The 13,517-nt window shown below is 39.2% G+C and overlaps 2 protein-coding genes across 3 annotated transcripts; one reads left to right on the forward strand and one right to left on the reverse strand.

Annotated features, from left to right (window-relative positions):
* Positions 1 to 926: 926 nt before the first annotated feature.
* On the forward strand, positions 927 to 8,514 carry klhl28 (kelch like family member 28). The gene is made up of 6 exons (XM_007549174.2): positions 927 to 1,077; positions 1,767 to 2,027; positions 2,104 to 2,741; positions 2,941 to 3,384; positions 5,152 to 5,360; positions 5,444 to 8,514. The coding sequence occupies exons 2-6, from the start codon at positions 1,767 to 1,769 to the stop codon at positions 5,605 to 5,607; spliced, it is 1,716 nt and encodes a 571-aa protein (XP_007549236.1). The 5' UTR covers positions 927 to 1,077; the 3' UTR covers positions 5,608 to 8,514.
* Positions 8,515 to 9,236: 722 nt separating this feature from the next.
* Positions 9,237 to 13,350, reverse strand: dorip1 (dopamine receptor interacting protein 1). Of its 2 annotated transcripts, none has more exons than XM_007549175.2 (5): positions 12,980 to 13,350; positions 12,236 to 12,760; positions 12,069 to 12,158; positions 11,844 to 11,981; positions 9,237 to 11,410 (listed from the first exon to the last, which is right to left on the reverse strand). In XM_007549175.2, the coding sequence occupies exons 1-5, from the start codon at positions 13,063 to 13,065 to the stop codon at positions 11,227 to 11,229; spliced, it is 1,023 nt and encodes a 340-aa protein (XP_007549237.1). In that variant the 5' UTR covers positions 13,066 to 13,350; the 3' UTR covers positions 9,237 to 11,226. The 2 variants fall into 2 exon arrangements, with proteins under 2 accessions (XP_007549237.1, XP_007549238.1); XM_007549176.2 differs by having other exon boundaries at positions 11,844 to 11,978; positions 12,980 to 13,345.
* Positions 13,351 to 13,517: the final 167 nt, after the last annotated feature.

Genomic DNA, 13,517 nt, shown 5'->3' on the forward strand with positions numbered 1-13,517 from the left:
TTCACATTAATTTCTTTTAGTTTACATATTTGGTCATAGCAAATATTCTACTAATAAACCAAATTCTTGAAGATTAAAATGTATGAGGGTGATGGGTGATAACATACTTGCACTGCGACAAAAACAAAATTATTTTTTAAATAATTTGTTTGTGATTATAAAATTTAATCTTACTAATACAAATAGAAATTGTCTTTTAAATGTTAGTTTAGGCCTGGTCGAGTTTTTCTTAAGCAATTAGATCGGAACCATCTTTAAATGGACTGACTGTCGACGTGCATGCTTGCCATCATAACAGCCACATATTTAAAAGTGTAACTTAATTTAAAAAAAGAGTACTTATTTGTACGAGAGTGCTAATAAACAAGTTTTTGCCTATTTAAATATGTTATAAAAATGCATTTTATCGTTAGAACACAGACAAGAAAAGTAAATATTGAAATAAGAAAATGCCATAAATATTTAGAAGTGCCAGAATCAAATCTTTAAATACATGTCCTCAATACACTAAAATAGATGCACATTTAACGTAATATGTTAACGAAAATTTACATTTATTTTTCTACACAGCGATTTCAATTTATGAGTCTTATGTTGAGATGAAGTAATGTCAAGAAGACAGAAGTTGTTAAGGCCTACATAAAATTATCAACAATGCAGTCTCGGTGCAGAGGTGTGGCAGGACTGTATTCAGAGAAACATATTTTCACAACATTGAAATAGAATGTAGTAATAATTTATTTTATATTATATACTATATTTTTTTTCTCGAACCTAGTACTATAATGTTTATTTACTTATTAATGCTGCTTATAATTAATACATATTTTTGTTAGTATTTCAGAATAAAATAAAATTATTTTGTTTTGAATTTTATTAAGAATAAATTCCGTGGGATTTTATTATGAAAGGCAACGGAAGTGGGTGTTCCGTCCTGGTAGCTCGTCATTGTGAGTGCTCGTCTTTTAGCTTTGTGGCTAGGTTGGTTGGCAGTCGGTTGTTTTCTTGTTAGCCTTCCTGTGGTCTGCCGTCGCTACCGCATATTCGGTCGCTATCTGCACGCACCATATAATACAGGTTTGGTTCTCCTATTTTAACAAAATACACATTTTTCCTAAAACCAGTTGGAACGTTTCGTTTTGTATCTGTCAGCCATGTTACTGTATATATTAATCAGTGATGCAGCCAGCACATAAATCCGTGTTTATTTTTAGCGGCTAAGCTGCAATGCAATGATGCTAAAATTTATTAGTACCCAATTTTTTGCTCAGATCAAAGCCAGTCGATAAACCTGTATTCATTGCAGAGAAAGAAATCGTTTAAAATAAAGCGTTCACTTAGCCTGATTTTATTGTGTTGACTATGTTTGCTTCTTTATTGCTAGGTTGCTAGCGAGTTTTGATTAAGTGGCATCTCCCGTTAAAAACACAAAGATAGGCCCCAATTATTTACATGACATTTGCATTCCTGTAATCTGTCATGTAGCTTAAACACTCACCTTTGACAGCTGGTGATTTGGATTTACTTGTGTCCAGTTGTTCGCACTTTCTAGGTAATACGTTTTGGTTGTCTTAGAGCAGCGTTAGCACTGGATTTAGAGGATAATGCTTATTTCTTTTGGCTTGACGAAAATAAATACTGTGCTACTTCAAAACAAATGTAAAGACGGCATTTTTCTAATTAGCTAGAGCTTCAAGTGACACCCAAAGGCATTAACCATGCCCACATCTCATGCACTGCAGTGATTTCTGGGTTCATGTTTCCAGATGGACCAGCAGGACCAGTCCTATATGTTTGCAAGTCTCACACGGCCTCATTCGGAGCAGCTGCTGCAGGGTCTCCAGCTCCTGCGGCAGGATCACGAACTGTGTGACATTGTTCTCCGAGTGGGTGATGCCAAGATCCATGCCCACAAAGTTGTGTTGGCCAGCATCAGCCCCTACTTCAAGGCCATGTTTACAGGTAACCTCTCGGAAAAGGAGACCTCAGAGGTGGAGTTCCAGTGCATTGATGAGGCTGCTTTGCAGGTACGCTTAGATCCAGCAGACAGTAACCGTACTAGTGGTTGTTATATTGTTTCACTAACATTTTGTTTTCTCCTAGGCCATTGTGGAGTACGCATACACGGGAACGGTGTTTATCTCCCAGGAAACAGTTGAATCCCTGCTGCCGGCTGCCAATTTACTCCAGGTTAAGCTTGTACTTAAGGAGTGCTGTTCCTTCTTAGAAAGCCAGCTGGATGCTGGGAACTGTATAGGGATCTCCCGCTTCGCAGAGACATATGGCTGCCATGACCTGTGCCTGGCTGCTACTAAGTTTATCTGTGAGAACTTTGAAGAGGTCTGTCAGACGGAGGAGTTTTTTGAACTAACAAGAGCGGAGCTGGATGAAATAGTTTCTAACGACTGTCTTAAGGTAGACACGGAGGAGACCGTGTTTTACGCCTTGGAATCATGGATCAAATATGACGTAACAGAGAGACAGCAGCATCTCGCTCAGTTGTTACACTGTGTTCGCCTTCCACTTCTCAGCGTCAAATTCCTCACTCGCCTATATGAAGCCAACCACCTTATACGAGACGACCATGCATGCAAACACCTGCTCAACGAGGCCCTGAAATATCATTTTATGCCTGAGCACAGACTTTCTTATCAGACTGTGTTGTCAGCGAGGCCCAGGTGTGCCCCCAAGGTGCTGCTTGCAGTAGGAGGCAAGGCTGGACTGTTTGCCACATTAGAAAGGTAATCAATACTTGCTCTTTCAAATTAGAGCTGCACTGAATTGACTGATTGAGATTTTTATATTTGTTTTAGTTTTTTTTCTTACAAGTAAAACTTTTTTTTTTTTCAAAATTGGTTCATTCTGCACTTGATTGATGCTTCTTGGTTTCAAACTTTTGTGTAAAGTTTTAAGTGATTTTCACATCTTTCCCTCTCCCAGCATGGAAATGTATTTCCCTCAGACTGACTCGTGGATCGGACTGGCCCCTCTCAGTGTCCCCCGGTACGAGTTTGGAGTGGCCGTGCTGGACCACAAAGTGTACGTGGTGGGAGGCATTGCCACGCACATGAGGCAGGGCATCAGCTATCGGAGGCACGAGAGCACAGTGGAGGCCTGGGACCCCGAAAGCAACACGTGGTCCTCGGTGGAGCACATGGCCGAGTGTCGCAGCACACTTGGGGTAGTGGTCCAGGCCGGAGAGCTGTACGCTCTGGGAGGCTATGACGGCCAGTACTACCTGCAGTCTGTTGAGAAATACGTCCCCAAGCTGAAGGAGTGGCAACCGGTGGCACCCATGACAAAGTCCCGCAGCTGCTTTGCCACGGCTGTGCTGGACGGCATGATCTATGCTATTGGAGGGTATGGCCCAGCACACATGAACAGGTAACAATTGGAGTACAACACAAATCTGAGAAACTTGTTGAAAAGTGTTGTCACACTCTATGAAGTTTCTGATTTGTGTCACTTACTTGCGCTTGTTAAAAATCTTAATGCTGTTCAGCTTAATGCTGTGGGGTATCTTTCTGAGCAACATTACTTTACAGGTTTGATCCCTTTTCGAACCTCCTAAACAAAATCAAGATAAAAAGACTGTTTGCCTGTTATCTACTGTTGACATGTGACTGGAGTCTCTGGACCGGTCATGGTCTGATCTTTGATCTCATCGATGATTTTTAGATTTCCTGAGCTGCTTTTTTTTTCCTATGATCTTGCTGGATTATAAATAGAGCTCGCAATTATGTGAAGGATATCAAGTGTTGCTGAGAAAACTCTCACTAGCTCGTTAATAAGTGCAGAGAAGATTTTTACAGAAGTGTTGGAGATGTCTCATGGAGAGGGTGCCTGCATTTGTGTTGTTGATCACCCTGCAGCTGAATCCCAGTTGCTTGTTTCCTTGACACCCAAAGCCCTGCAGGAGAATGTGTTTGGACAGAGAACCTTTGGGAACATTTTCCTCAGGCCCTTGTGATTTGTATGTCCTTTTAACTGAGCTGCAAAACAATCCCAGATTCCCAATGTTCTCTTGGTTAACTTTGTCAGGACTTTCTTACTTTCGTCAGCCTTGCAATTGTCTCATTATTACTTAACTTTACTTTCTGCAGTTGTAGTTGTATAAACTGCCTTGTGTCAGAAAACTGCTGAATTGGATACATAAAAACAGAGTTTTCTGTTTTTACATTTGAGGAAAATCGAATTGACAGGCTGTGTGACATATAGAGATTTAGTGTTGTCGCAATATCAGTCTGTGCTATATTTGTATTGCAAAGGACTGTTTGGACTGCAATATTAAAATAGTGCAAAGTGTTATACTTGCAATTGACATGCTAAGGTAATACATAGTCAGTATTATTACAGATAAATAATAGAATTCATAATTGCTGTTTGTTTTGTTTTTTAATCCCAACATTTCTAACATAAATGTGTTTTTAACTTTGTCACCTAAACCGGATGTTATGGAATCTGTGGTTAGCGTTGGACGACCAAATTCAGATTTGACAAGTCTATTATAGATTTTGAAATGGAGCACCTGATTGGAGTTAGTTCAGCTGTAAGAAACCCTCGCATTAAGGACAAAATTATATTATTTTAAAAATGGTGAAATCTGTCACAAATGAAGTGATATGCAGTGGTTAAGTGCATGGTAAGGATGGAAAATGACAATGCTTTCATACAAAATCAAGTTAAAGTCGATATAAAAAAGAACATAAGATTTTGTGAGCAAAACATGAATACAGAGCAGTTAAGAAACTAAATAGTGTGTGACATGTATATTTGTGTAATTGTCCGGTAATAAATCTAGATAATAGACTTAAGATGTACATTTTATTTTATAAATTACTTTTTTTTAACTATGTGAAGTTTGACTTTTTATTATCTTTTTTTAGTACTGGCAAAAGATTTGTCGCAGCACAGAGAAAACCATTGCCTTAGTAAAAATAAATGGGGCAAATGTCTGTTTATTGTGGTTAATAATAACCACAAATAACACCACAATTGCTGTTAATTGTGGTGGCTGCCATAGATGTTATCATTTTTAAATGAATGCCATGTAAAAGCCATATCTAGAACTAGCAAGCACTTTTGAGGGATTTGCATCATTTAAGACAGACCCTGTCTGGTATTTTCTCACTGTGATTGGTCTGTTTTCAGTGTGGAGAGGTACGACCCCAGCAAGGACGCCTGGGAAATGGTAGCCCCCATGGCAGACAAGAGGATCAACTTTGGTGTCGGTGTCATGCTCGGCTTCATATTTGTAGTGGGTGGGCACAACGGAGTGTCCCACCTGTCCAGTATCGAGAGGTACGACCCCCATCAGAACCAGTGGACGGCCTGTCGGCCAATGAACGAACCTCGTACTGGTAGGTTTTTAAATAAACAGTTTTCTTGGTGGCGCTTCAATTCACTGCTGTTCTGCTGATGTGATGCACCATTCTTCTTGCAGGTGTTGGTTCTGCCATTGTGGACAACTACCTCTATGTAGTAGGAGGGCACTCCGGGTCGTCTTACCTGAACACTGTCCAGCGCTACGACCCCATCTCAGACAGCTGGTTGGACTCCAGCGGCATGATGTACTGCCGTTGCAATTTTGGTCTGACTGCCCTTTGACCAATGGCCCGTTCAGCTAGGACTCAGTAAAACAATTTCTGAAAGAAAACTTTTCTTTTTTGTTACCTGCTCTCCTGTTTTCCCCACATTCGTTCTCCAGGAGCAAATGCACACCTGAAAGAACATCTGAGCTATTGCTTGGGTGGCTGGGTGTGCACAAATAGCTGGCTGGTTGGATGGAGGGGATTCCAGTCTCGCTGCAGAGATGTAAAAGCGTACAGGTTGTGCAGCAGAGGGAAGGGAGGAAGATGTCTGGATGGATGATGGCGCAGGCACCTTGGATACGAGTGCTGCCGGACCACTATGAGAACTTCGAGCCATGTCCTAGGGGGTTGTAGGAAGTTTTTGTTACATTAGCTGACATTTATGTCCTCTATTTTACACGTCAGTACGTTTAATGCTTAAGATTTACAGCTGCATTCAGAACTATGTTACAGTTTTGTAGAACACTGCAGTTTGCTTGTGTCTTTGTGCGAACCTGTGGTTGTTGGCGTGTATGCACGAGGGGGTATGTGCATGTCGGATGGATCCGTTTTTGTTTATTTTTTTGTTACTTGTCCGCGTGTAGAACTAATTCTCAAGCTCAGTGAGGCGACGAGTTCTGCATCCAAATCAGTGCTTCACAGGAAGAAAAAAGAACAAACTTAGAAACTATATTTTCCTCAAAGGGCTGCCTTTCTCTTTTGTAAATAGTATAAATGAAATATATAGATAAATATATCCTCTAGTGCATTGCCTGTAAATGTTTATCTGCACTGGGTCACTAATGTGTGTGCGAATGTGTGTGTGATTTGATTCACTTGAGAGGGAGGAGTTTCCCCCTTAGTTTGTCGCCTACGCTTTTCTGTGTCATCCTCCATTATTTCATAAAAAAAAAAAAAAAAAAATCAACAAATTTTAAAGGTCAGGTCATGCACGCACTTGTCTCTATAATGGTTGAAACGTGTCTCAGCCAATTTTGTCCACAATATTAACTGGTGCTATATTTAGGATTCAGGACTTAGCTGTTTGTCTAGGTTGCTGCACATGTTCTAGTCAGTGTATGCTTAATCTCCAGGTCATTTTTACATTTGATGCTAGCAATCTGCTTTATGGGCATTTAAATGCATGACATCCTAAATGACCCCTCACCATGCAATAAAATAAGTTTAGATAAAAAGGGAAAGAAAATACCAATTATTTGTCTTATAAAGGTGCATGTTTTAGAAACTGGAATATCATCAAAAAATAAATTGGAAAAAAAAAAGTTTAAAACTTTATGGAGTTATTACCCACAGAGTGATATATCTCAAGTGCTTCAGTAATATACATGAATATTTAATTATATCCGCGCATTCATTTAGTTTGTAGTATAACCAATCAGTAGTTGTGTGAAGGTAAGTCTTTCTGGAAAATAAATCTGAAGCTCCATAAAACTAGTAAAACAGGATAGTGTACCAGGATAGTGGCACAGTTCCCTGTGGACCCTTTTCCATCACATTTTTCCCTCCACTTAACTTTCCATTAACATGCTCAGACATATGGGTGTAGAAACAACTACCATCTTTACCAATTGCCTTTTGTGACTTGCTCTTCTTGTGGAGGGGGTCAGTGACTATCAGTCAAATCAGCAATTTTCTCATGATTATTTGGGCCACAACACATCTTAAATTTTTTTTTCTTATTTGCCATGCTAATTAAAATAAACAAACACTTGAATACATCACTCTGTATGTAATAAATCTAAATAGCGTTTATACTTTAGGATTATTGAAATGAAACACTCAATTTTTTTAAACACACCTGTTAGTGTTGCTTTCTTTCATGTTGTGGCTTTCGAAGACGAAGCACCAAAGTTTGTGCAAGCCGACTCAGGCCAAGTTGTCCCCCATCCCACCACCCATCCTCTCGAGAAATATTGCAACACATGAAGCAGCAGAGCTCTCCTCTAATAGGGAGAGTAGGTGTGTGCCGTTTTGCTGAGTCACTGTTCATTTTTAAGTCTAGTCACTTTGCGTGTGCTGGTGTTTGCACAACTTTTAACCAAGCTCTCTGCATTGCACTTACCAAAATATTTGACACGTATTGTCATTTGATTACCTGTTTTTTTTTTCTTCCTTTTCTTTTTTTTTAAGCTAATGGCATTTAGATGATGCAATAAGACTTGTTTTTTTTTTCTCTTTCGACTGAAAATGTTTTGTGTTTGTCTCTTTAAAAAGCCAAGGCATCTCACATTGCTGTAACAGAACCCCACATGGCATGTTGACATTAATGGAGCATCTGAGGGAACCTTTGACCCTTTGTCATTTTGTTCGTTTACATGGAATGTGTTCATTTAAGTTACAGTTTATCGTAGATGATAGGCTAAAGTAAAACAGGTTAGCTTTTACCACATTGAGGTACACTACAGACTTTGCCACTTTGCTTTTGTCTTCTGTGAAATTTTTGTTGTTGGATGAAACGTTACAATGTCATTTACTTTGCAAATTTGTCCAATTGTTCCTAATTAGTTCCTTGTTTACATATGTACTTTCCAATGAACTGAATTGAATTTGTAAGCAACCAGTTTGTAATTCTATGACAATGTTTATATTTATTTATACTTTCCTTAGGCAAGGATTCAGATGCTAACCTTGATTAATGATTCATGGAATTTAAGCAAAAAAAAGTTCACAACAAAAAATATAGCAAAATACTAGGGATTTTCTTTAAAATGGAAAATGAGTTATTCCTACCTTTTTGCTCTTCTATGTCTTCTAGAGTAGCAGAAGTATAAGAAGCTGATATTTGTAACATAATTGGCTGCTTCAGTATCAGTGTTTGAGATAGATTATGGCTCTTGGCCCAGGTTGGCACTGTGCAAAAGGATGGCTGAGTACATGTTCCAAACAGAATTTGATAAAATTTTATTTCAGTTGTGGAAACACACACACACACACACACACAAACAAACACATACCCCCTGCTTCTTTTTGAATGTGAGTGATTGGTTCTCCTTCAGTTACCACACAAAGATTGAGATTTTTTACAAGGAGGAATTTCTCTTTCTTGCATCTGATCCTTTTTTCAGCCATCTAGACAGCAGCATGCAGCAACAAGTAGGGGAGGGGAAGCTGTACTAGAAAGGTTTAGCATTGTTGAAACTAAAACCTTCTTAAACCTTTATACACCTGCAACCAGCCCATGCCTACTCGTTGTTTTATCTAATTTTTGTAGTCCAATGCAAATTAAGTTTTGTTCACCTCTCTATATTAATTGAAATTAATTTCTGCTGCCATGACTGATTGAGCATCAATTTTCTTACTTTTTTGCTTTTTTTTTGTTTGTTTCTTCCCATGATAAATGCTGACTGCTATTGTAATGTATTTTGGAAGAAAAAGTGATGAAAATCTGCAAATGTGAATCTGCAAAAAAGAAGGGAGTATGTATGCATTTTTGTTGAGGCCTAACAAACATCTTGTTTTTTTTTCCCTCTGCCATCACTCTCACCAAAGTGCTTGTACAAAGAAAGCAGATGGATGACTTTTTAACGACCTAAAGTCTGCATTCAGCTGCCAGTCTTTACATTTGTGTCTGAGAGGAAGAAAACTCCTGTGAAACTGATGTCAGTGTTAGCCAAAACGACCACTCTGCTTCTCTCTCTCTTTTTGTTTAACCATTTCTCAGTGTGTCTGGAGTCTCAACTTTTTTTTCTCTTAATATCCTGTGGATTAATGCTGGAAGTTAAAAATAACAGCGCGTATAATGAAAACTGTAGCTTTTCACGTTTTTGTTTGAAGACATTTTACATACATCTTAGTCAGTTTGTGTGGTGCAGTTGTACCCAGATTAAAATAAATGCCTGCCTTAAAAAAAAAAAAAAAAAAGCCATGGCTGCGTATTGTTTTTAGATTCATATGCATGTTTCAGAGAACAAAAATCTAAAACAGATGTGTTCAAAAATATTTTTATTTATATTAAGACAATATCTGCAGGAAAAAAAATAATGCCAGAGCTTTCTTGACAGAGGCACTATGTGATAACAGTAACTATTAGAGGATAAAAAAAAAATCAAAACATCTGACACAGAAACTGCAGAACTGCTGAGATGGGAGCATTTCAGCATGGATTTGCTTAACGCTTCATGCCATGAAAGCCCAAATCAATCCAACAAACCTTTCTGCAAAAAACATAAAAACAATTCATGCCAACAATTGTGTTTTTAGCATCCACAACTTTTGAGTAAAAACTTTAACAGCTTAAAAAAAAAACAGAAGTTAGTTTGAGGTTTCTTTTGTGCCACAGTGTAATTAGAGCACCAGTTTAATTTTTAGATAAGGGTTGATGTGCTTAAATCAGAACATTAAACTTGTGCTGGAGAACCCCCAAGTAATATATAAAACAAAAAAACATAGCTGTAAGCACTCTCTTTTTTGAAGGAATATGCTGAGATTGAGTCATGTATGAAATGCTAAAACTATTTTACTTATAGAATGAGCAGAGCGTTTAACAGGCAACAAATCTCAGGAATTTACACACCCGCTATTAAAAATGTCAAGTTTTATTTAAGAATTAAACTACAATAAGTAGTTTTAAAATTTGTTTTGCACCTTCAAATAGATACTTCCTGTAGGAGACAATAAAAAAAACATACATCTGTTGGGTAGGAACTAACAAAAAGATCTCAGTGGCAATGTGTCCACCTTTGACCTACCATGTCTTGAACCGCCTTTTGATGAATTTCACCATTCAGTCTTTGTGTTTACAACTGTCATTAGTAATAGTAAATTAGATTAACTCAAATTAAAGATAATCTGGCTACAACTCCAGAAGATGCAAAAAGCTTGGCACAAAAGCAACGCTAGACATGACCAGAAGAGATCATGCAGTAGGAAAACTTTAAGACAGAATTAGGGCTTTTAAATCAAGCTGAATGAATTAGGGGGAAGTTGAACGAGTCAACTTTGACTCCAAACACTCAAGATGAGTATTGATTTTATTATTCGGCATCCTAATGGTCACCTGAAGCATCTGTGGACAAGAGGTATTTTCATAACCTAAAAGACTGAGAACCTTTGTAATTGAGTGGGGTAATATTACTAAGCTATGGTTGTGAGATACATATAGGTACTTAAGAAAGGATGCTGAATGCTGAAACTGAATCAAAAGTTGCATCAGCAAAGTTTCAGTTTAAAATTTTGCATCTATTTTTTTTTCTGCAAACAGATTTGTTTTTCAGTTGAATTGTGCAGGATATACATCCAGCTGAAGGTGGAAAAACATTAAAAATAATCATCTTTTTTTTTTAACAAAAAAAAAAAAAAAACATTTAAAAAGGAGATGTGTACACTTTTAGGATCCGCTGCATATCAACCCAGAACTATTATAGTCCACTGTACTCTTGGATTCCAAGCATGCCTCCATAAAATGTATAATTATCAGCATGTTTGGAGTAAGCAATCAGCTGAAACAGAACACGAACTGTCTTCTAGCATATTAAGTATACCAAGACCATGAATTATTCACAAAAGATAAAAAAAAAAATACATAACCGATATTAAATGGCAAAAACAGGAATAATGCTGGAAAAAAAACAAACAAAAAAAACAAAACACTGGATGTTTGATGTGTTCACTCAAATGCTGCACCGTGTCCAACTGGTCACTTGTCAGATGCACGGATGTAGACCAAGGAGGAAAGCAGCAGGAGCTCCGGGGGTTTATGCAGCAGGATAAGATTATCGCTTCTCAGACCGTCATAGTGCATCCAGCAACCGTCTATCTGGAAAGCTGCCGAGTAGTGATGCTCTTCCATGTTGAAGAGTGTGGCGCCCTCTAGTAAGTATCTAAGGGAAGAGATATACATCAGATTTTTTTTGTCCTAACAAAAGCTGAAAGGCCTGTCGAGCAACTACTACCACGGATCTTTACTTAATGTTTTACGCATGCGTTTGTAAGTTTCAAGATGTGTATTGCATTAACTGAATGTGCATTGTTCTAATAATACTTTCATTCACCTGGATTTTCACACTGGAGAACCAGTGTTCACAATCAGTCAATCAGATTGACTGTAAGATATTTTGCAAACAATGGACAAAAATATCAGTACTTAGCTGTGCAAACCTAGCTGAGACGTACCCAAAAACACCCGTCTCTGAAATGATTGACTCAGGGGAGCTAAATAAGGATGCGTGAACATTTAAAATATTAAAAAAAAACAACGCATGCATTATTTTTATTCCAGTTCACAGTTATGCACAATCCTGCACTGCTTCATACCTGTGTTGACAAAGAGCCAGGTGGTAAGGTACATAAGACAGATCCTCCGACCTCCACTGCTGCATGTTAAGGATCACAAAAGCCGGGGGTCCGTGGCAGAAAACCCTTTGAGAAAACTCCCTCAAGCCATCACATCTGCTAAGAAGATATTCAACCTGTCAGATGGGTTAAATATTGCAGCAATGAATCTTAAAACAGCAAAAATGTCTTACCATAGTGTCTTACCCTAGCTCTGAGCAGAGTAGGAGTTTGGGGCTGAAGAATTCATCCACCGCTGACTGGATGGGGTCTTTGTGAGGAAGCTCGTGGGGAGGGCTGGAGGGGAAGGTGAAAAGATGAGTATAATTGCAAAAACAATTATGTTTTCTAATCTTTTGCTGGACCTAAAGTACCTGATGTTGATGGTGGTTTTCTTGACCTTCTGAAAGCGACTCGGACAGTCACGGTTGGTGCACAGGCTCTCCTGAGTGGTAGACATGAGGTTCTCCAGGTTCTCCGTGAAGTTCTCGTGCTCGTTCCCAAACAGGTCGATCTCCATCGCTGCCTGATGGATCTCTGAGCGGTACTGTCTCTTAGACATCCGGTTCCAGATCCACAGCATCTTCACTGTGGTGTAGTCACAGGAGTCCATCAAGTAGAGGAAATGCTCCACGAACTGCTTCCCCAGGAAGACGGCCAGCTCCCTGTGGAAGCCCTGGTTGTCTCGCAGGATCACATACAGGATCATGAGGAAGCCATCGATGGTGCATGTGTTTTTCAGTTGTACCTCCACGTACAGAGGGATGCAGGATATGGCCTTGCGCCCTGCCTTGATTGTGAAAACGCCCCCCCAAGGAAGCACAGGCCTCCAGAAGGAGCGATCCTCCTCATCATTGTTGTTTATGGAGGCTCGAATCTCCTCAAAAAGCGTTTTAGACCTGAACAGACATGATCCAGACGAACTTAGATAGCCTCAGTGTTACATGAATAGATGCTCAATTGATAGGTCTGGATCGACCCTCTCGGCTAGTTTAGCACTGACGTAAACAGAGAGTAGTACGTGCAATCTTAAAAGGCTACAACATCCAGCCTCCGGGGATTAGTAGGACGATTAGAAACCTGTTAATTTAAGCATTGCGACTCCTTATTCAACTTACCTTTCGGTGTGGAAATTGTTCTGAGTGTTTGAGAGTCGCGAGAGCTCCTCGATGTCGTTTAAAACGCCACTGAATCTACTCTCCATAGCTTTCCGTCTTTCGTCATGTCTCCCGTCACACTTGAAGCTCGATAAAATAAGAAGCTCTTAATGGTATTTTCTCGCACTTTCTGCCGATATTTCAGAGTTGTCGTCTCCAAATGGATCCCAAATAAAGCAGCGTGCACTTCATTTGACCTACATAAACATTGAGGCTTTTCTGGCGATATTTATTATAATCATGTGTAAACACGGTACTGCCCTCTGGTGACCTTCTGCGGAGTTACAGTAGTTCAGTCTTCTAAGAGAAAAGAGAAATATCGGATCGCTATTGGTTGGAAAAAAAGTTCTAGCGTATTTAGTTGGGTATTTGATTGGCTTGTAGGAATTAGGTCAGCCACGCCCTAATCTATTCGGAGATGCAGAGCATGCAGAGTAGATGTCCCGTGAGTCCCCTAGTCGTACGCCATAATCACCGCCATGTTGTGGGTGTCACGCTT

Source organism: Poecilia formosa, unplaced genomic scaffold, assembly GCF_000485575.1.
Source record: "Poecilia formosa unplaced genomic scaffold, Poecilia_formosa-5.1.2 Scaffold30, whole genome shotgun sequence".
Lineage (NCBI taxonomy): Eukaryota > Metazoa > Chordata > Actinopteri > Cyprinodontiformes > Poeciliidae > Poecilia > Poecilia formosa.